The sequence below is a fragment of the Felis catus genome, chromosome D2 (genome assembly GCF_018350175.1).
Source record: "Felis catus isolate Fca126 chromosome D2, F.catus_Fca126_mat1.0, whole genome shotgun sequence".
Classification (NCBI taxonomy): domain Eukaryota; kingdom Metazoa; phylum Chordata; class Mammalia; order Carnivora; family Felidae; genus Felis; species Felis catus.
In genome coordinates, this window is record NC_058378.1 from 60,857,239 (window position 1) to 60,880,038 (window position 22,800).

Sequence of the window (22,800 nt, forward strand, 5' to 3'; positions counted from 1 at the left end):
CAAAGTCCAGGAAACCAAGGGTGAAGCAGGATAAGATGGAGTCTGGAAGCCACTTGCAGGTGCCTCTGTGGAAATGCCACCAGAACTCCTAGAAAATGGACGTGTGGACCTGGACTGGGGCTGGGTTGGGCAGGCCTCAGCAGACAGAGCCTCCCCACTCCCCTCATCTAATGGTTGTCCTGTTCCTCCTAATGGAAACCCAGCTTTTCTGCACAGAAACCTGCTGGCTTGTCCAGAACACTTTGTCCTTCCTTTGCTCTTCTGGCTGGAGCACAGCTTCAGAGCCACTGCCAAGTGGGGTGCTGGGACCTGAGAGCCACAGGCCTCCTTCCAGCCCCCACCCCTGTCCCAGGTCTATAACTGGTGTTTGGCTGGTCCAGCACACTCCCAGATGTATTAGGGGAACATTGTTTTTTTCTTTGTTTGTTGGGTGCGTGGGAGGAAGAAAACTCTACCTTACCTCTCTGAGGAGTATCAAGAAAGGGGATCCGACAGTAATTCAGAAATTGACTGTGCCCTGTTTATGGTATATGGAAGGATGGTTATAGTAGCGGGGAAGAGAATTATGCTGGTTTTGTGGGGTTAACCCTGTCTGGGGGGGTCTGTGAAACATACTTAACTGTCGATGTGGGCGTGTGTGTGTGTGTGTGTGTGTGTGTGTGTGTGTGTGTGTGTGGTTGAGCTTGCCACTGAATTTCTCCTCCTTCAGGCCAGCCCTCCCCGCCGCCCCCCTGCACAAATACTAACCCTTAATTAAAACAAACAGCAAACAAAGAATACCAACCACACTCCTCAGACTAAGTGAGGAAGAAATGGAAGCTAGTGCTTTAGGAATATTGTGTTCCATAAATTATCTTGCCTTTTTCCACTGTTGTTATTACATTGTTTCATAACAAAATTACTTTGAACCATAAAGTTATAAATACATTTTAAAAGTCCCACTTGGTAACATTAGATTTCTGTCCATGTGGTGTTGGTAGTTACTGTAGCAAAAGCTCTGAAGTGTAACATTTGAAACTAGCCCAGCACAAGTGGAAAGGGCCTCCCCGCCCCCCACCGCCCCACCCCAGCTATGTCCCAGGAAGCAAGGCTGCCTCTTGCTGGTAAGGAAGGGGGAGGTAGGGACCCAGCAGAAGGGTTAACAGGTCATCATTCCCAGTAGATGACTGTGCTGACAGGTCTCAGAAGTGTCCTCAGATGGCATTTGTGTGTATTGGAGATTCAAGCACATTTTCTTGGGAAAGTAGGGACCAGGGTCTCCCCAAACTCAAGAAGAAATTACCCCCAGTACGTTTTACATCTTCAACTCTGAACCTGTCCTTAGAGTCTTGCCATCCCCCTTAGAAAGTCTTCTCACCCTGAGGAGGGGTTGGTCAGCATCTCCATTCTCATCAGCCTAGGAGCCCCAGCCCCCAGAGGACTCAGCAGATGTCATGATGCCCCTCAGGGCCCCCAGAGTTCTGAATCCAACCGCTTATCCACGGGCTACTGGCGTTGTACTCCCAGCCCCACTCCCCTCACCCTGGGGCAGCCCCCTCAAGGGAGCTGAAGCACTGGGCACGGCCCCTCCCATGCACTGTTGCCCAGGGAACCGGAGCGGTGGGAACCAGCCGCTAGCCTCGGCATGTTTCAATAAAGTTGCTGTGCTGGGGAGCTGCTTAATCAAAGGCCTGTGTTATGGGCTCATTAGTGTGGTCCAGCACGGGCCAGCTCACAGGGGAGCTCCTAGGAAGGCTGGCTGGGGCCCCATTCCCCAAGCCTGCACCCTCACTCACCAAGGGGATTCTCAGGCCTGAGGAGCCCTGGGAAACCCTCTGCCCGTACCCCCCACTCTCCATCCGCCAGTCCTCAGCCATGGAGCCAACACCCAAACAGCTCTCCTCCCTGCCCTCAAAGCAGTCAGCACTTTCTGCATCTGACTGCCAGTTCGCCTTCCCCTTTAGGGTCTTGCCACTGTGGTCACAGGCAGCTGCCTAGCTTGTGGGAACCTGGGCTTGTAATTACTTGTGGGCCTCTGGGGCTCCCTCTGGGGTTGGTTGTCTCCCCAGGAGCCTGCAGGACCTCTTGGAGGCCTGGGATTAGGCTCATTACCAAAGAGGGGCCTCTCCACTGGACCAAGAAGGGCCCCAAGCCCCTCTGGAGGGAGTTCCCCAACACAGAGAGGACAGCCCCCCGCTGCAGGCATCTCTTGCGCGTGCTCCCAGGATCTGGGGTGTCTCGTTGGCCTCTGTGTGCCAGGCCTGTTAGGGACAGAGGAGCAGGAAGGAGCTGGATGCGGCAGGCCCAAGAACGTGAAGAGCTCTAGACTTCTGTTTTCTTGGCTGCTGCTTGAACTCTCCCTGTTGATCCCAGCTGAATGGGGAGGGGCTGGGATGACTTTCTTACATCAGCCTCAACAGCCTTGGAAGCCCTGCTCCCAGCCTTGGCACCTTGTTCTGGCTACCAGCCCGGGCCTGTTATCTCTTGGGGAAAAGGCATGGCAAAGACACCCCACATGGGGGAAGAGTGACAAAGGAGAGGCTGAGAGGAAAAGGCAGAAGGTGAGGGAATCTGGGCCCTCACTGGAGTGTGCAGAGTGGCCCCACACAGGCCTCCACACCCACCTTCTCCTGGGCCTGCACCTACCCTCTGTGCTCCTCCCCTTCCCCCACTCTCCAGCCGCAGGAAAGTCAAGGCCCCAGCCCAGAGAAAGGCAGGGCCGTCTGCAACCCCAGGGTGAGCTCAGTGGACACTCCCTGCTTCCTGGAGGAGCTGGAGAGTCAGGAATCCTGCACCAATTCCATAGGCTTCTCAGTTTCCGGAGGTCAACACCTTGACTCCATCTGCCCTACCATCTGCTGTTTTCATCCTCGTGGAGATTGTAAAGCCTGTCAGCCAGCTCCAGAGCTTTTCGGGAGGGTCTCCAGGCCCTGGGGGAGGCCTGCCAGCATCCTCTCTTGCACACCTTCCCCCAGCATTCCACATCCCGGTAGCTTTAACAAGCCTCTCTCCCTTGAGGCTGTCAACATTGGGTTGTTAGTCTTCTGAGCAGGAGCCCAGCCCAGAACTGAGTCGTTCATCTATCCCCAGCCAGGGTTGATCTGAAGGGGGGAGAAGTCAGCCCCAGAGGTCACATGGAGGTCATATCACCAAATATGAGAATATTTTTTTAGGCCCTGCAATGCTTTCTCAGCTGTGTGGTGTCTGATAGCTCACCCAAGTGGAGCCCCCATTCCCAGCCGTTCCCGCCAGCCCTGATGGGAGGCTCCGGCCTCAGGACACGATGCCCAGCTGCTGTTCCGAGTGGGCTCGCCGCTCCAGGCCAAGTTTGGGAATCACTACTGGGCTCTCGTCCTAGCCCAGTGGCTGACTCACCACTGTCCTCTGGACAAGCCCCCGCCTTCTGTCCTCATCCACCCATTTGGACGTTGTGTGGAAGACACTTGGCAGTCCCTGGCCCAGGCCCTGGGCAGCTCCTCTCCCGTGCCTCTACTGTTTCTCCTTCTTCTGGTAAACCTGGCCACAACCTGTTCTCCCTGGAGACGTTTGCCGTCCTGGGACCTCACTGTCCCAGGGTACAACCATCAGGGTTTAAATCCTAGCACTGTGCCTGGGGAGTACAGCACCCTCCCTTTAGGAGAAGACTGTGATGGCCCACTCTGCCCTCACAAGCCGGCAACCAGAGCAGGAGGGCTCTGAGCCTGCTCCTGGCCACCAAAGCCAACTTCTCACCACCCACTGAGAACAGGAAATGAGTGTGTGCCACACACACCTCTGCCCCCAAGCCTGGGGGGTCTCCAGGCTGTTTTCCGGCTTTCGTCTGGCCTGTTGGAGTCTGGGGAGGGGGGGGGGACACAGACCGGACTGCTTCCTTGTTCTGCCTCCTCCTCGGCCATTGTGGGTGCCAGAGCAGCTCCTTGGCAGGCCTTACCCTGTAAACAACACATTTCCGCCTCCGAGAGAAGGAAAGAGGGAAGAAGAAAGCCAAACTTGTTGGGAAGCAAGAACAACGTGTCAACACGAAGAGCAAACAGGGCCCCGGACAAAGTGTGGATTGTCGTATCAAGGGGAAGGAGTGGGCATTGTCAACGCTGTTTGCAGACTCAGAAATAGCACCAACCACAGACGTTTGAATCAGATCTGCAGCAGCTGGGCTCCTGTCTGCGGCACAGCAGGGCCTGCCCAGGGCAGGCCCCGTGAAAGATTACTTTTTGGGTTCCTTGTGGACCTTGCTGGGGCTTGGGGAATTGGGAGATTATTGACAACCCTCCCTCATCAGCCAGCCAGCCAGGTTGTCCTTAAGGCACCTGGTGTGAGCACTTGGAGTAAGCTGCCATCTGGATTCCAAGCCCCCTTTCTGACCAACAGTGGGGGTTGGTAGTGGGGAGCAAGGAGCCACTGCTCCCCTCACATCTTGGCCAAATAGAAGGTGTTGAAGCTGCAGCCACCAACTCACCCCTGTTGGTTAAGCCTGCGCCCAAACCCCCTTCCCCTGTGAGCCTGGTTATTTCCCACCCATGATCCCCTGGGGTGCCTCAAAAGTGCAGATGCCTTGGCCTTGCCAGGATATTCCAATACTGAAGGTCTGGATGGCATCTTCATATTTTCAGAAGCTTGCCAGGGGAGTTTGCTGTTCAGATTGGTTGGTGGGAGCTTTCTCCTCTCACCAGAGAGCCTCCTGCCTCCAAGGGCTGGTTATACAGAAACCTAAGCATTTTATGCCCAACTCATGGGGACCACGTGTTACTGAGTGCTGTTGTTATTTTCAGTATTATTACTGTTATTTCTACTGCTCTTTTCTGGGTTAGAGTAAATGTTCCCTTATGTATGCATTCACTAAGCTGGTCTGGAAATTTGCCTTGCTGTTCCCACTTGGAAACCATCTTTGGGCATGGTTTGCCTTCCTTTCCAGTTGGCCAACTCAATTTTTGAGCAGCTGGGTGTCTATGGTACTCAGCCGTCTTGAGCTAATCAGGGTTGTTCTTCTCGAGGAGATATAGGTCTGGCTGGGGTTAGGACGGCTGGTTTTCCAGGCCATCGGTAGAAGCCAAAGTCACCTTTACCTCCCCTTTCAGAGGAGAGAGAGAAGAGTTAGCCGTGAGTAAACAAGGCTTCTAGAATTGAGGTATTTTCTCCAGACAGGAAAAAGAGTATCCTCTACCACCATGAGGTCAGATCACTGTTCTAAAGTCCAGGAGCCTTGTCTCCTCTCGACACCGGCTCGTCTGCAAAATGGGGGCGATAGTTACCGCCTTTGCGGGACTGCCAGGAGGGTTCCGTGAAACGATACCAGTCAAGCGCTTAGCCCAGTGCCCCGCACATGGAGGAGGCACCACCGCTTCTGCCACTGGTGGTGTTATCATTGCCACTGTCTTCATAACCATCCTGTTTTCATTTGTGGCAGAGCCAGGCAGCTCCACAGGGACCCAGCGAGCTTCAAGAGCCCCAAGCGTAGCATCGCAGGCTTTTCCCACAGTTGCATCACAACGGCGAGTCTGTTGCTCATGAGAGCGCCCAGGAGCTGCTCCGTCACAGTTGTCTATCTCCAGTGTCCTGTGGATAAGATCTGTTACCATTCTCAGCTCCAGGTCTGAAATATACAAAGAACAGGGCCTGCTTGTTCAATCCAAGCTTCTAAGGTTTAACTCCCAAAGGAAATTAAATTAGCTGCCTGCAGCTATGACAGTCTGTCGTGTTTCTTTGCAGGGAATGTCACCCTTAATATCATGCAGATCTTATGTATAATTTTCTCTGTTTAATTCTTTTAAAATAATGTGAAGTTTCCAGCAGGAACCAGCAAAGCACCAAAAGTGAAAATTGAGGAGTAACTAGGGTTTGTCCCCTTTTCTGGTCTTGCCATCCCTTCCGCCAGCCGGGTATAAAATGAGTCCACACACAGAGGGTACGCGCTTGGTGGTTGTTCTGCTAAAAGCCACCATAGCGTACCCTCTCTCCACCACCTATTCCAGACCTTTGTCACAGGAACTGGCTTAGGACGGAACTCCACGTTAGTGGGGTTGCCTTTCCCTTTGTCGAAAAATGGCTCTTTGGTGTCTCACTGGGTGGTCCAGTCCCGGTGAACCCTCCCCTCCACCTCAGCCCAGCACTGTAGTCCCAGACCTATTTACCTTTCTGGCAGAAAGTCCCTCCCTCCAGATTATTTGTGGCTTAGAAATCAGCCCGGCCTGGCCCAGACTGGAGCCATTGTAATGTAATTGGGTTTTAGGTATGCTCGTGTTTGTGCTAGCATTTGCAGAGATGGCAGCAAGCCCCGGAAATGCCAAAACCATGAATGTGACTTTTGTACTCCTCCCGCAGACTGGCGATAACTGGTAGGGAAACTCTGGACTTTGAGAGGGGGGGACCCTGGGATAATGGAGGGGCATGGGCCCTGGCAGTGGGAAGACTGAGGTGTGATTAGGAAAGAGTCTCTGGAGTCTGGGAGTGCTCAAGGTGCACTTGGAAGGAGAATGTGGGTGGGAGGGCCCCCCCCCCCAAGTGGGCATTTCTCTCCACTGACTTTGCCTGTTTAAATCTGGTCTCTGCCCTCACCTGAGGCCTGAGCTCCTCAAACAGAAGAAAAAAAAAATGTGGTGAGATGGGAGCCAATGGTCAGAGCCGGTTTGCTGCTGACTGTGGGCTTGCAGCCTGGGAGGATGTCCTTTGGCTCCCTGTCAACCAGGAGAGGGTGCATGTCCAGGTAGAGTGTAGACTGCTTTCATGCCTATGTCTCTGGGGCTCCGCCCAGGGCCAGGCCTAGCAGAGGCACCCAGGGAATGCTGTGGGATTGAACAGATTGATGGGCAGATGAGTGGAAGAATGAATAAATGTGTAAATGTTGTGGGGGGAAGAGCAGTACTTCGGGGATGACTTTAGAGTCCAGACACGACTGGGATATGGTCTTAGCTCAGCCACGCACAAGCCACGTGACATTGGGCAAATTACATAACCTGTCTGTGCCTCAGTTTCCTCATCTGTGAGGAGACTGAAGGAGATAAGATACACTGAGCAGTCAACACAGTGCCTGGTACAGAGGTGGTTTGCTCGCTCGGGGTCATTTTCTCATTCCTCGCTCCCGCCTCCATGCCATCAACTTCCTTCCTCTGGAGCCCTCCGTCCTCTGTGGTCCCCAGCAACCCTGCTTGCTGCTCTCCCACACTGCTCTGCCATTTTACTTCATCTCACAAGCTGACTGTGTTCCAAATATTGAAACTTCTCTTCTTCCCAGAGTGGACAACTCCCAGGGGAAACCTGAAGGGTATTTTCTCAAGTTCTCGATCCCCATCCTTCTAAAGGGGCTTCCCTCAGAAGAGTCACTCACCTTGGTCTTCGCCCCATTGTCCTTCTTCCTCTGTGCCTCACCCAAGGTGTTCAGAGTTTGCTGGAGGAGGCAGAACAGAGGCAGGTGGACCCACAGCCTGGAGGGTAGGGAAGGGTCAGGTGTGGAGACCAGGAGGCTCCCGGACCAGCACAGGAAGGAAAAGGGTGGAGGAGAGAGTCAGGTTGGGAAGAGGAAAGACATCCTCAGCCTGGGCCCATTGTGGTGCAGGCCTGGTGTGAGCTTGGCCTAGCTCTGCAGAGCCAGCCTGAGCCAGTTGGGGAAATGGCCCACCAGCTTGAAGAAGGCCTGTGAGGGTAGTGGTTGTGCCAGCTGAGTAGTGGGGCCAGGCTGTCCTGAACATCAAAGCATGAAGTGACAAGGCATCAGACTAGAGCAGTGAAGTGGGACAGCCGGGAGGTGACTTGGAGGAGAGGTTTCTCGAAGGAAGCTTTGGAGAGCTCAGTGGCTGAGTGAGCCCAGCAGGGCAGGGGTTTGGGAGCTTCCAGCTTGAGATGTGGATACTGCGGAGGGAAACGGGTTGAGAGCCCCTTTCCCATCTGTAAAATGAGAGAGATTGGTGCACAATCTGCAAATTCTCCGGCTCACACATTCTTGGATGTACCTTCTGGGGCATTTCTAGATTCCAGACGAGGCTTGTATTCCAAATCCAAACAGATTCCTTTTGTCCTACCAAGTGGGGGGTAAAGAGGAACATGTGAGCCCAGTTGGGCACGGAGGATGGTTGGCAATCTCTGTTCCCCAGCCATCAGCTCTTCTGTTTCCCCTCTGCTGCACTACCGCGTGCAGGGGGCCCGAACTGCCAAACAGGCTCTTTTCCTGCCCATTCCTTTGTCCCTTCTGGGGGCCGGCAGTACCATTCTCCCACGTATCCACACCTTGCTTGCCCGTTGTCCTGTGACAGCCCTCCTTCACTGTCCTCCTCCCTCTGATATGGCAGGCTGGTGGGAGTTGGGGGGAAATGACAGTCAGGGATAGGCTTCCAGCACTTCCCTCTGTCCCTAGAACAGATCCACCACGGGCTCATATCTCCTCCGTGGCCAGAAGAAAGATCCACAGCTTGGCAGTTGGCAAAAAGACCATATATTAAGAAATAATAATAAAAGCCTGTCTTGTGCCTTCTTCCCAGATTCTGTTGACTGAAGAGTTTGTAGAGAAAATGTTGGAGGACTTAGAAGATTTGACTTCTCCAGAGGAAGTAAGCCTGTTTGATTCTCTCTAACAGCGGCTTCCAGTCTCCAGGAGCCTGTGTGTGTCTTTCCGTCTGTCTGTCTCCAAGGTGTGGGGATAGGCTGGAAAGGAGACCCTGGAGATGTTAAAAGGCTTTATTTCTGTCTTCCCACCACCCCCTGCCCCACCCCAACTGCCATAAGGACACCCAGCAAATTGTCCAAATTGGTGGCTCCGAGAACCTCATTGAAGAGGCAGCCAGGGCCTTTGGGCTAGTGGTTCTCCTCAGCCCCTGCTGTTCCCTGGCAGGTTCTGAACAGAAAGCCCACGCCTGCTGCCAGAGAACATTCCACTGGGGAGTTCTGGTGGGCAGTAAGGGACTTCTGCTCTCGCCTCAGGCCACCCAGGAGCCAGCCTCCTTCCTTCTCCAGCCATGAGCTCTCCCTTCTTGGTCTGCCTCTTCCAGCAGGAGGAGCTGGCAGGCCAGGTGGGGGCTTGTGCCTTCCCTGGCTACTCATCTGGGGTACATGAATGGAGCCCATAATCCCCTTTGTTTTTCTTCCTTGTTCCTGGCATCCTCATTTGCAGGGACTTACCTCATCCTGGAAAGTCCCGTCCCCTCCCCCGGCCTCCTACTAAGCTGCACCCCAGTGGGATCTGAGCCTTCCTGGCCTCAATGCCCCATAGGTTAGTGGAACATTAGCAACCTAGCCAGGCCTCTGGAGGGCCCTCCTCTGCCTATGCGAGAGACAGACAGATGCTTCTATTGGCCTTTCTGCCGGGAAGTGTGTTTGGGGGAGAACTCCTTCACCTCCCAGCAGCCAGGCTTTCAAGCCAGAGGGAGGCCATGCAGGGGCTAGATTTCAGCCAGGGCTGGAGTTTACAGCTGCCAGGGCTCCCAGGGCCGTATCAGCCAGGACATGGTGGCCTCTGATGTCCACCAGGTGGAGGAGAGAACACAGGGTGACACTGTCCTATCCAGGTCCCCAGGTGGACAGGAACTCCTCAGAACCTGAGGTCACCTCTGCCCTCTGGGATGTGCCTTGATAAATTAACTCATTTATACATTCCAAAGTCACCAAGCACCCAGTCTGTGCCAGCCAATCAACCCCCACAAGTCACCGGTCCCTGAGGCCTGGCTCCTATTCACTCAGACCAGAGCCAGCTGCCCAGAAGTGCTTCCGGAGAGGCCATGTCGCACTAGGATGGCACTGTGCCAGACTGCTGCTTTGAGCTTGGGTGTTGAAGGGGTAGGAGGGGGACAGTCCAGGCAGGAGGGACAGGAGCCAGGGGGAGCTTAGGAAAGTAGGTCACTAAAAATGACTTTTTTTTTTTTTTTTTTTTTTGCTTCTCTGTCCAGAGGCTGTCCCCACATCCTGCCCCACTCTCCACTCACTTTGGTCCTGGCTTGGACAAGTCCCCCATCAGAGGGAGGGAGAGGGGGCCAGCCAGGAAGTGTTAGGCCCATCCACTTCCAGCCCCAGCTCTAGGCAGGCCGAGGGCCCTGTTCTTCCCACCTTTCCAGGCTGGGCTGACTTCTCACCTAGCCCTGGGACAGTAGGAGACAGAAACAGCAGACCCAGTTTCCAAGTCAGTGAGCATCTAGTGAGCACCAGCTGTGTACCAGACCACATGCAAGGTCCTGGAGAGGGAATAAGATGTATCAGCCTCTTTCCCCTACCCCAAACAGAAGCCGGAGAAACAAAACTGTAAGCAAATCCGTGATTCCTGGGCTGGGGTAGGAAGAACTTGGACTCTCTTTGGCTTCCGCTGGCACCATGCTCAGGCTGGTAACCCTGGGTAACAGATGAGCTTGAATCAAGGAGAGCAGGATGGGGATGCACCAGGCCCAAGAAATCACCTCCAGCCACCCTTGTCCGGCTCCCCTGCTCCCACTGAGGCCAAGCCAGGGCCTCCTTCCCTTTGGACCCTTTGGCCAAGGCCACAGAGGGCAGGTTCCAGGGTCCTTCTGCACCAGCCTCTGGAAGAGAAGCCATGGCAGGGACAGGACCACAAAGTTCCAGACCTCAAGCCACTTCCCTGTATCATCTGCACCCTCCCCCTGCCCCCCATCCCCCCAGCCCCAGGGCCTCAGGGAGCAGATTCCTTACATGCTTGTGGCCGGAGGCAGAACCAAGGAAGTGAGCTGGAGGGAGGTCAGCACAGTCAAGAAAGAGTTAGAAAACATGCCTCCTCCAACCCCAGTTAATTATTGGCAGGGCAAGGGGAAAGAAGGGGTCACCGAACTCCAGCAGCTTGACCCCAGCCACCCACCTGGGAATAGCATTTGCAGTTGAAGCCAGGCAACCAGTGGCCTCTCTTGCCCCCAGCACCTGGGGGACAGAGCATGGGTGAGGGCCCTGGCCTCTCTTTAGGCAGCCTGGAAAGAAGGCAGTAAGTTCTGCTAACTGTGTGCACTCTGGCTCTGTGCTTGCTCCCTCCGCAGTTCAAACTTCCCAAAGAGTACAGCTGGCCTGAAAAGAAGCTGAAAGTCTCCATTCTGCCCGACGTGGTGTTCGATAGTCCACTGCACTAGCCTGGGCTGGGCCCTGCAGGGGCCAAGGGAGAGCCCAGCTGCTCCCCGGTGACTTCCAGTATAACAACTGCGTAAAAGAGATTCCCACAAATAAAAGGACAAGTGTGAGGATGACTGCGCAGCCACCGCACCCCCGCCTCACCTGCAGCTCAGGGGCCTCACCCCCCAGCCAGCCAAGCCCCCTGGGCTGGGAGCCGGCAAATGCAAACCTTCCCCTCCAGCTGCTGCCACAGGCTGTGGTTTGAGATTTGACTCTGGACCTTCGATGTGCCCTTAGGTGGAGACAGGCCTCATCCTCACCTATCCCCTGCCACACAGTCCAGCACGAGGGAGTGGAGTGGCCGCGTGTGTGCCCTGCCCAGTTCTGCTCTGGGAAGCCTTTGGTAGGCAAGCTCCTCTGGCCACGGAACAGCTCCTCCAGCCGTGTTTGCTTTTCTTCCTCCTTATTTTATTTTGTAGAAACCGGATGGTATTTTATTGGTCTTCAAAGATGTCCAGAAGCCGTGTATATAATGTTTTTTAAACAGAACTTTATTCCCAGATGAACTTTCTCATTCTCTAGGACAGGGGCCTAGGGCCGTCTCGCCCTCCCTGAGCCACCACCAGAGAAGGTGCCGGTGTCCGCCTGCCAGCCCAGGGCCCGGAGGAGCCAGCTTCACAGAGAGGCTTTTCTTCCCAGCTGGGCCTGGTGGAGCCTGGGGCAGGGGGAGAGCTGACTTACGCCCCCATGCAGCCTTCAGCCGAGTTTCGCTGGGGCCAGGAGGACGTGCTGCTTGTTCTCAAGTGGACTAGGCCCCTGGCAGAGTTCAAGGACCACCAGGGTCTCAGAGACTTGGTAGCCCCGGCCCCATCTTCCGGGCCTTGTCCACCCAGCCGGGCTTGCCTGAGAGGGTGAGGCCCAGCACTGCGTAGACCATCCCCACCTGCCCCTCAGGGCCTAGGTCTCCAGCTCTTTGACCAGTCCGGTCCCATTTCCTCATCCCCTGGGCCTCCCAGCCTCCAGGCTGCAGGACTCTGGCATATTAAAAATGGAAAAAATCAACTTCGCAACATGTCCTTCACTTTGATTTTGCAAACACCGCACTCTGCCGCCCTCCTCCTCCCTGCATCCATGCTTTTCTCGTCTTTCCTTCCCCGTTTCCTTCCCTGGGCCTCTTTCCCCGCATCCTGGCCTCTCATTGTCTCTTGCCCCCCTACTGCAGATCTCATGGTCTTCCTCCCAGAAGCAGACCAATCTCTGGCCCGTGGGTTTAGGGTTCCTCTTGGGTTATCTCCCACTTCTGACCTGGAATCAACAAGCCCCTTTCGTGCCCTCTTACCTCCCACTCTAGGGACTGCTATTTCAAGATCACCCTTCAGGCCTTTCCAAAGCAAACTCCTTTTGTCTTGTCGGGGACCTAATAGGACCACACACTGCCCCATCTGCACTGCCATACACACACGGGCACCACCATAGTGCTACAGGAGGCCCATGGGGGGCAGGACCCCTCTGATGAGAGCTTCAGCCAAAGAGCTGCCTCTAGGGGTCATGAGGGCAGTGGCCAGGCCCTCCAGGGAGCAAGATCTGGACCTCCAAGGGACCACTGGGGCCTGGCTGCTTCTCTGCACATACCCTCAGGGCTACTCAGTTAACTCCATCAGACTCAGAGCTTCAAGGTGGATCAGCCTGGAGTACTGGGAAAGACAGGCTCCAGGCCTCCACCAATGAAGAGGAAGCTCCTTTGGACCTGATGTTGGCAGTAGCTGTGCCTTCTGCTCCAAGGACTTTTCCAAAAGGACATTTTTTCTGGCCTTCGCGCACCATAGAATCACTGCCTTTGAAGCTCTTGTCATCTGATGTTTCATGGCCAGAGAGGTGCCCTTAGCTTGTCTCCTTTCCTTGCCACCCTGACCTTGCCTCTCCACAAATTCTTTCCTTCTGGGGACCTGCCTCTTCCTGTCTGGTTTGGCTGATGGGGAGGAGGGTATTTTCTGGACTAAGCTTTGTCATCAGTATGGGAGGCAGGCGGGAAGCAGGTGAGCTCTGAGACAATGAGCGTGAAGCCTGTGGCCCCTTCCTGCCCCGTGATGTCAGGAACCTCCAAGGTCCGGCTGAGGCCAGGTGTCCATCTCCTTTCCCTACAGTGCATTGGCTCTGGTGGAGTAGCAGAGCATACACCATCTCTGACCTGGCCTTCCAGAGGTTTCTCTGGGAGGGGGACTCTCTACTGAGCTTCTGGCTGGGGAGAAGGGACCCTCACTGAGGACCAAGTGAGGCCGACCGTGTAGCATGCCCAGCATAGCACCTGGCATATGGTGGGTACTCATTAAATGCCTCTTTCCCTCCCTGCAGCTCTTTGGGAGCCCTGACATAGTGAGTTGGGGAGGTAAGAAGCCTCCCTCCCTAAATCTGCACCTTTCAGAGGCTTCCTTGTGGCTTGCCCAGTTCCTCCCTCCAGGTCCCTGTGGCTAAAGCTTCTGAGAGGAAGGGGCTCGCTCCCCCATGCAGTCGGACTTCCCATGTACATATGGTACACTCTGGAACTTCTCAGGTCCAGTGTGGGCTACAAGAGGACCACAGACCCAGCTGTCATTCTGACGGGTAGAGCAGCTCATGCAAGGTCTCAGGTCTGGCCAGGGAGCTGGGTGCCTCTTCCTGCCCTTCTCTTCCTCTTCCAAAGGCAAGCCTTCAGGGCAGGAACCAGGAAGCCTTGGGGAGAGTCTAAAGGGCTAGAGCATTTTAAAAAATAAACACAGGGTCTTGGGACTGGGTTTTGAGATTGAGTTGAGAGCAGGGAAAAAAACCCTGAAGGTTGGTGCCCCTATGGGGCAGACCAGTAGAGAACTCCCTTGACTGTATTTTTTTATCTGGTTGTCTTTCCTCTCTGGCTTCCAGGTCCTCTATGCCAGGGGAGGTACCTGGGTCCCTGTTAGAAGACAGGAGCCCTGTAGGGAGAGCCCTCCTTTTGTATAAGTACCTGAATGCTGCAGTGAGCAGACTTTTGTAAAATTTTATATTAGTTTCTAATGTCAATTGTGACTCGGTTCCTGGGGGCTGCAGCCAGCTTGGGACTTTTGTAAGAATTTTTGGGTGACTCACTTAGATGTCGTTTCCTTCTTGCTCCCTCTTCCTCTGTGTAATCTAAGTGCATTAAACATATTTGCAGAAGTGCCTGGATCTTGTGCTCCTTTCTGGATGCCTGGAGTAGGGGAGCGGAAAGCCTGGGGCCCTGGTAGAGGGGGTGGGTTGGACGCAGCCACTTAGAAGAAGCCAGGATGGGGGAAGGCCCCAGAAGACTGTTGTCGGGAGTGGTGGGGGTGCCAAGGAGCAGGATCACGCAGCTGGTGACTCTTCAGTCATGCAGAAATGACTTTGCAGGGACAGGCTCCTTTTCACTGGTCTTGAATTCCTCTAAGGTCGTGGGGGTAGGTGCAAGGCACAGGTCTGGGAAGATGAGTGGGTGGGTCAAGACCCTCTTTATTCCCCTTCTGCCCTCCTCTCACCAAAAAGCCCTTTCCCCTTGGAAAGGTGGGCCTTCCTTACCTCCCATTTTAGAGTCCTCGTGTCCCTTCCAGCGAGGGCCAGGAGACAGCCAGCCACTCCCCTAACCATCTAAGTTCAGCCTCCCAACCCACTGCCTGATAGCAGTTTGGAGGGGCAGCCTCAGAGCCGTCACACCCACTGGGCGACACAGAAGCCAGCCTTCCCTTCCTGTGGCCTGGGTGAGGAGGTGATGGATCCTCCTTCCGTGGATTGCCCGGCTCCTGTTTCTTCGGGGCCTGGCATGGAAAACAGAGCCCAGTGCCCGTGGGGAGAAGACAACAGCCCGGGACCTCAGAGGCAGGAAGGAGAGGATCCACACCCAGACAGGGTACCCAGAACCTGCAGGACTGCTCTGGGCCTTCACGTGTCCTCTCCCTTCCTGCTAGGCCTAGCTCTCTGTCTGGGAGAACAGCAGGGCCTTTTTTCTGGTCCTCAGGATGGAGCCGTAGCACCCAGAGGCTTCTGCTGGAGCTACTGGCAGAAGTCCTGAGGGGATCACGAGAAGGGAGGGGGCAAAGGGTGTCATTTCTTATGAAGGGACTCCCTGTCCTCTTTGAGAACCAGTCGTATCTGGGGGACTTTCCCCAAGCCGAGGTCAGTACTCCTTCCCTGTGAACTCCTACTGAACCGTGGCTGGCCCCTGGAACAGTGGGGCAGGTCCTGTCTGGGGCCCTCAGTCACTCTGGCAGTCAGAGCGAGGGAGCTGGGAGGGTCTGGAGCCAGGCTGACAAGCACAGGGCGGCCCAGGCCACACCCCTTCCCCTTTTCTTTTCTCCTTGGAGGTTGGGGGGTGATTATCTAATCTTCCTCATCTGACCAACCTAGAAGGACCCAGGGCCAGAGAGTTCCTGCCCCAGAGAGTACAGAATTGCAAGATTCTGTGTTTAAGTAGTTCCAGGAGACAGGACTAGGCTGTGGTTATTTCTGGAAAGAGGCTCCTGTGCCTATATCAGAGACCCCACCCTAGATTTAGGGAGGGGAGAAATCTGCCATGTGTTATGTAATGTAGCCTCCAAAAGACCTGTACATTCCTCCAGGTGTCGCTCTGCCCCATCTGGGGGGCAGGGGGTGGGATGGGGTTCAGGGGCCCTGGGTTGTGGGGAACCCAAAGGCTCCAGAGCCATGGGGCTAAGGAGCCTAGGAGATTTGCCAAACTAGCCTGACCAGAAGGAGAATGCAAGCTGGAAGTGACTCAACGCAGCCTGCCAGGCACTGAGGCAGCTACAGGTTGCAGCCCAGAGGACGTGGGGAGACCAGGGTGGGGGTGAGGGATTGAGGCGCAGGGCAGGAAAAGGGAGAGATCTGTCCCAATACAGCAGCGGGGAGGCTGGGGGCGGGGCGGGGGGGGGGGAGGGGGGGAGGGCAGGGCAGGTCAGGATGTGGTTTGGGAGTGGCAACCATCTCCAGGCCCCTTCCTTGGGGGTACCATGGGACAGTCCCTTTCTCTCCTCCTTACTTCCAGAAGTCTTTGGGAGAGAGCTAAGGACAGGATGGGGGAGGGGGCAAGATGCCTGCTGGTGGGAGTCCATGGTCTGTGTTCGTTCGTTCACTCATTCTTTGAACAAATGCATGCTAGGCCCTCTGCTATACTCTGGGAGACTGGACACAGGCCCAGCCTTAAAGAGTATGTAGTGCAGTGGGGAAAACAGGGAAACAATTGCAAGGAAGAGCCATAAAAGAGAAAGGCAGTAAGCCGCTTTCCGTCCTACACCAGCTCCACCACTTATTGTCAGTATGACTTTAGGTTTTTCATCTGCAAATGGATATTCACTTCACAGAGCTTTTGCAAGGATTATATGAGACAATACACATGAGACCCCTGGCACATAGTAATTGCTCGATTAGCGTTAACCATTTATTAAAGGGCTCTGCTAGGGTACAGACATAGGAAAGGTACCCAACCCGATCTGGGGAGATGAAAAAAGGCTTCCAGAAAGAAGTGACATCTAAGTCAAAACCTGAAGGATACTTAAGGATGAAGAGGGGTCTTTACTTTCAAAAGCCCTCCAGGCAGATGGAACAAGGACAAAGGCCCCCCAACTCTTCTTGGGATCGGTAGAGCTCAAATTGCTTTAGGTTTAAGGCATCAAGCTTTCATTTGAGAGCCATTCCCTTGCCTGTTGGATGGAGAACATTTTGAAAGACAGCAAGATTAGAGGTAAGGCCCAGGCAGGCCCGGATTAAGGGAGAAGCAGTAGGGATGGAGAGAATGGAACTCATTCATTGATTCAACAAATACTTACCGAGCACCTACTATGTGATAGGTCCCATTCTAGGCACCAGAGATACATCATTAAAAGAAAATTCCTCCTGGGGTGCCTGGCTGGCTCAGGTAGAGGAACATGGCACTCTTGATCTCAGGGTCGTGAGTTTGAGCTCCACATTGGGTATAGAGATTACTAAATAAATAAATAAATAAATAAATAAATAAATAAATAAAACTTTAAAAAAATTTTTCTCCTTTCTCCTTATTTTAGTGTTGGGAGGTAGATAATATTTGTTCAAAATAGAGTACAGAGGGGTGCCTGGGTGGCTCAGTTGGTTAAGTGTCTGACTTTGGCTCAGGTCATGATCTCATGGTTCTTGAGTTCAAGCCCTGCATCAGGCTCTGTGCTGACCGCTCGGAGCCTGGAGCCTGCTTTGGATTCTGTGACTCCCTCTCTCTCTGCCCATCCCCTACTCACTCTCTGTCTCTCAAAAAGTAAATAAACGTTAAAAAAAGTTTTTGAAAAATAGAATACAGAGTACATGGGTATATGCGCTCTGGACAAAAAATAAAGCAGAGGAGGAGAGACGGTGAGGGTTGGGATGGAGTGTGTTTTTAAATACAGAGGTCAATGGGGCGCCTGGGTGGCCCAGTCGGTTAAGCGTCCGACTTCAGCCAGGTCACGATCTCACGGCCCGTGAGTTCGAGCCCCGCGTCAGGCTCTGGGCTGATGGCTCAGAGCCTGGAGCCTGTTTCTGATTCTGTGTCTCCCTCTCTCTCTGCCCCTCCCCCGTTCATGCTCTGTCTCTCTCTGTCCCAAAAATAAATAAACGTTGAAAAAAAAATTTTTTTAATAAATAAATAAATAAATAAATACAGAGGTCAAGGAAGGCCTTGCTGCATAGGTGACATTTGAGCAAACAATCTCAATGATAGGAAGAAGCGTGCAATAGGGACATCTGGAGGAAGTGTGGTCCAGGCAAAGTAAAGGGCAACTGCAAAGATCCCAGGGGTAGGGGGAGACACACCAGGTTTACTTAAGGAACAGAAGAGGAAGCCAGTGTGGCTAGAGCAGAATGAGAGGAGAGGAATAACGGGAGATTACTTATACAGATGGCAGATTGTGTAGGACCTTGCAGGCAATTATAAAACATTGACTTTTACTCTGGTTGAAGTGGGAAGCCATTGGGAGATTTTGAGTAGTGGAGTGACACAATCTAACACATTTTTAAAAGATTTCTCTGGCTACTGTGTTGAGAACTGACTCCAGAAGGTAAAGGCAGAAGCAGAGAAACCCATCAGGCTCTAGGAAATAATCCAGGCTAGAGATTATGGTGAACTAATGGAGATGTGAAGAAGTAGTCGAGATTGGCTGAAGGTTTAGCCATGGAATGTTCACCGAGAAGTGGAAGATGGCAGTGGGAGAGGGGCGAGTGGGGGGAAGTGTGCAGAAATTAGTACAATTTAGGACATGATGACTGAGATATTCATTGTACCTCCAAGTGAAGATGTCAAGTAGTATACAAGTGGATAATCTGAAAGATATTTAACAAAGGATCTATAACACCCGATGACTGATTGAATGGATAAGGGAGGTGAAAGACAGGGAGATATTAAGGTAGCCTCCCTGATCCTTGGCTTGGTGATTAAGTGGCTGACAGGTCCACTGACTGAGATGGGGGACGCAGTGGAGGAGAACAGGCTGGAATGTGAAGAAGATGATGAGTTTAGTTTCCAACACGTTGAATTCAAAGTGCCCGTGGGACATCTGATTGGCTACCTGATCGGCAATCAGGAGGGTGAATGTGTGGGCTGAAGATACTGACTGGGGAGTCACCAGTAGACAGAAATAAAGCTTTAGGAGCCAAAGGCTCCAGGTAGCCAGTGTCGATTATTAGCAAGAGACTAGGTTGGAGGGCAGGACGCTACGGACTGTCAACTTTTATGAGATGGAAATTGGAGAAGTCTGTGGTTAGAAAGATAAGAAGAAAATCAGAAGAAGAGTGTGATGTCTCACAAGTTAAGGGGAGCGGTCTAGAAAGGTAAGGAATGCCGGTCTAGAAAGGTAAGGAATGCAAGGAATCCTTATCCTGGAGGGCATTGGTGACGAAGACAGAGAAGGACCCTCTAGCTGCTCTAAGATAGACCTTGTTTTTTCTCCTCACCATCTTTAGAACATGGAATTAAGAATTAGGACTTAGGGGCGCCTGGGTGGCTCAGTCGGTTGAGCGGCTGACTTCGGCTCAGGTCATGATCTCGCACTCCGTGAGTTCGAGCCCCGCGTCAGGCTCTGTGCTGACAGCTCGGAGCCTGGAGCCTGTTTCGGATTCTGTGTCTCCCTCTCTCTGACCCTCGCCCATTCATGCTCTGTCTCTCTCTGTCTCAAAAATAAATAAATGTTAAAAAAAAATAATTAAAAAAAAAAGAATTAGGACTTGGAAGCCATTTTCTCCTTGTTTGTTCATTCAGACATGCAAGCATTCATTTATTCATCCATTCAGGATAAGATTTCCCATGTGAGGGGATGCCAAGTGCTGAAGACAGAGGCTCTGTCCATAAAGGGACTACATTACCACCCCACCCCCATCAGGAATAAAGAGATGGAGGTCCTAGAGCAGAGAGGCTCCCTGGTTTTATGGAAGGATCAGTGACCCATGGGTTATACTGAATTGGATTTGAATCTCAGTTCTACCATTTAGAACGTTAATTGCTGATGACTCCAAAATCTATAATCTCAGGACAAACCTTCCCCTTGAGTCTGTCATCCCAACATTTCCACTAGGATATCTGAGCCAACTCAAATTCAACTTAGAGCTAATTATCTTCAATTCTCTTCTTCTTGGTAAATGACATGACCATCCAGCCTCTTGCTGAAGCCCAAATCCTGACAATCATTTAAAAACATTTTGGGGGGTCAGTGCCTGGATGGCTCAGTCAGTTAAGTGACCTGAGTCTTGATTTTGGCTCAGGTCATGATCTCATGGTTCCTGAGTTTGAGCCCCACATGGGGCTCTGCACTGACAGTGTGGAACCTGCTGGAGATTCTCCCTCTTTCTCTGCCCCTCCCCTGCTCACACTCTCTCTCAAAATAAATAAAAACTTAAAAAAAAAAGACAGAAGTTTGTAAGGATATACTATATACAGTGAAAAGCACATCTCGATCCCATTCTTACCCCATTTCTGGGTGGGACTCAACCCCCCAGCACGGACTCAACCCCCCCATATCTAACCCATATGTAGTCCTGTTGGCACTACTTCCAAAATATATCCCAAATCTGATGCTTCTTATAACTAGCTTCAAGTCTAAACTTCTTACCGTGACCTACCAGGCCCTGTGTGTTCTGGCCGTGACTGTCTTCTCTCTCACCACAAAGCCTCCTTTCTGCCCTGGAACATGCCTAATCTATTGCTTTCCCATTTGTTTCTCCTTCTGACTGAAGCACTCTTTCCTCAGGTTGTCAATGGCCTGACTCCTCCTGAACATTCAGGTCTTGGCTCAGATGTCGCTTTTCCAGAGAGGTCTGTGTGAGCCCCTTAAGCTCTATCACACAAATTCTTATATATTTAGTATTTTTTGTGTATATATGTATGTATGTATATGTTTTCCAGGGAATCCCCTAAAAAATGTCCGGCACTTAAAGGCTTTTGTTAAATATTTGTTAACTGACCAATGGACCTCCAGCAGACTACTTCTAAGCCTCCGTTCCCTTATTAATAGAAGGGGGATTATAATGCCTATTTTGCTTGGTAGTTTTAAGCGTCAGAAATGTGGGGGAAAGTTAAGGACATCAGGAAACTGCCCCACAGAGAACCTTCGCAGTTCCTTGCTCAGTTCCCTCAGACAGAAGGTGCAGACTTATAAACCCTCCTTTTCCTCCCAGGTAAAAACAGCTGTGGGTGAAAAGGCCCAGGAAGAAGCGGTCCCACTACGCAGCGGCACCATCGCCCTTTTAAGAAGCGCGGAACTCTCCTCCCACCCTAGTGTTTAATGTACCGAAGTAAGTGCTAGTCACGTGAGGCTCTGGGGGCTGCCCCGCCTTGAAGAGGCGGAGCCCCAGCTTGGAGACCAATAGTAGGAGCAGCCTCCGGAACAGCCCCAACTCCAGACAGGGAAAAGGGGAGGAGCCGGGAGCCACAGCAGCTGTAACAGCACTTCCGGACAATATGCTCCGCCTTCATCCTCCTCCCCTCTCCGTCGGTCTGGGTCTCCAGTGCCGGGTGGGCAGAACCAGCGGGTGCCGATTAAAGGCGCCGCCGTAGCGCTGCCGCTTTCTCCTCGCGTCCCCCTCCCGGTCTCCCCGCCCCCTTCCCGTGTAGCGGGACCGGCCTTGATGTAGGGACACCACCCTCCGCCTGTCTCCGCTGTAGCTCGAGAGTCCGGCTCACTGCAGCCCCCTGCCCGCTGGCATCCCCACCCTGCCGGCCGCACTCTGCTCCGAGCCCATTGTATCCCCTCGCCCCCGGCTGCAGACTCCGAGGCCAGGCCGTGGCGGGAAGATCGGGGACCCCTGTGCGCCCCTCCAGCGGTCCCACGAGCCGGGCCCCTCCCCCGCCCGCCCTCTTTGCAACGGCGAGGTAGCGGCGAGGGCGCCCTTCCCTCGGTGCAGAGGCGGAGGGGGCCAACAGGCGGGCAGCAGGGACTCAACCACCCCCCCATCCCCAGCGGCGCCCCCCCAACGTCCCCTTCCCCGGGGAAGGAGAGCCGGAGCCCTAGAGAGCAGAGGCAGGAAAAGAACTGCCCGGCGCGCAGTTCGTTTTTATTATCGAGATTATTATTAAAAGGGGGCGGGGAGCGCAGGATGCGGGGGAGGGGGCTAGAGACGCAGCTATTTTTATTAAACAGATTATTTCTGAAATAATAATAATACGCGCAAGATGGCTGAAGGTGGCCCTGATGAGACTGTTGGGTTTTTTTTTCCTTTTTTTTTTTTTTTTTTTTGATCTGAGGATAAAGCTCTGAGGCGACTGCCGCTGCGGAGACCCTGCCCGAAGTGCCCTCCCCTCAGTTGTGAAGCTTCGGGCGGACAAACGGACCCACAGACCGAGCGACTGGCGTGGGCCCGCCCCGGACGCGTCGCCTGGGCAGCAGCCGGGGGCCGCCGGCGCTCGCCTTTCTGCCGACTTCTTCCAATTCTAATCTTTTTTTATTTTTTGGAAAGGACCGGGGTGGGTGGAGCAGAGGTGGAGAGAAATCGGGACTTGGCATTTTCTCCTCTCTCTCTCCTAATTTGAGGGAGGCCGCCAGCCCTCCCCTTAAAAAAAAAAAAAATCCCACCGAGAGAGAAGAGAGAGAGAGATAGAGAAAGCCCGCTGCAGGACCCTCGAGCGAGCGCGCCCGGACCCCCGGCCACCGCGGCTGCCGCCAGGAGCCCAAGATGGCTGGGCTCTGAGGGAGGCAGCCTGGCCCGGCTGGCTCGGCCCGGCCCCGCCGCCGCAGGCTGGCTCCGACCGCAGCCCCGAGCCTTCCAGGCCGGAGCAGAGGCCGAGAAGAAAAGAAAGTGGGGGGGAGGGGGGCCGGGGTGGCGAAGGGGGAGGGCCGGGGCGGGGGGGAGGGGAGGGCCGGGAGCCGAGCCTCCTGTTCATTAGCAGTTGAGAAAAATTCCTTTCTAGTTTGATCAATCCTTGTTTTCCTCGGCAGAGCCGAGGCGCCCGCCCAGCGCGGAGACCGAGAGCGGGGTCTTTCTGCGGCGGGGGCGCCGGGCGCCGGGCCTCCGGGAAGCGCAGAAGTCGCGAAGAGGGGGTCAGGCCGGAGCACCGCCGGGGCTTCTCCCTCCCTTTCTGGTTGGCTTTTTTTTTTTTTTTTTTTCCACTTCTCTCCCTCCCCCTTCCGTTTCTATTTGTGAAGGGAGGAGGAAGGCAGAGGCGGGCTGGTGTCTCTGGCCGAGGACTGGAATTTCATCTGAATGACTGCCCCTGCGCGCACGCAGCGCCCCGGAGTCGGCCCGCCTGCGCCCCGCAGCCTGCACCCGCACCCGGCCGGCCAGCCGGGGGACGCCCGCGCCGCAGCCCGAGAACCGCCAGTTCGCCTCGCCCGCCCGCTCCGGATC

The 22,800-nt window shown here is 53.9% G+C and overlaps 1 protein-coding gene and 1 long non-coding RNA gene across 9 annotated transcripts in view; one reads left to right on the forward strand and one right to left on the reverse strand.

Moving 5' to 3' along the window:
* The window catches only part of SUFU (SUFU negative regulator of hedgehog signaling), a 124,247-nt gene extending 102,184 nt beyond the window's left edge, over positions 1-22,063 (forward strand). For 2 of the 8 annotated variants that reach the window (XM_045040609.1, XM_045040610.1), the window contains exons 11-12: positions 8,448-8,516; positions 20,635-22,063. In XM_045040609.1, coding sequence (XP_044896544.1) covers positions 8,448-8,516; positions 20,635-20,742 — 177 coding nt within the window. In that variant the 3' untranslated portion in view covers positions 20,743-22,063. Of the gene's footprint in view, positions 1-8,447; positions 8,517-10,934; positions 14,173-20,634 lie in introns of those variants that run through there. The other 6 variants (XM_023240864.2, XM_003994375.6, XM_023240862.2 and 3 more) reach the window with 5 other exon arrangements.
* Positions 835-10,558, reverse strand: LOC123380894. The gene is made up of 2 exons (XR_006587262.1): positions 7,301-10,558; positions 835-5,569 (listed from the first exon to the last, which is right to left on the reverse strand). It is a non-coding gene; the product is annotated as an uncharacterized LOC123380894 (long non-coding RNA).
* Positions 22,064-22,800: the final 737 nt, after the last annotated feature.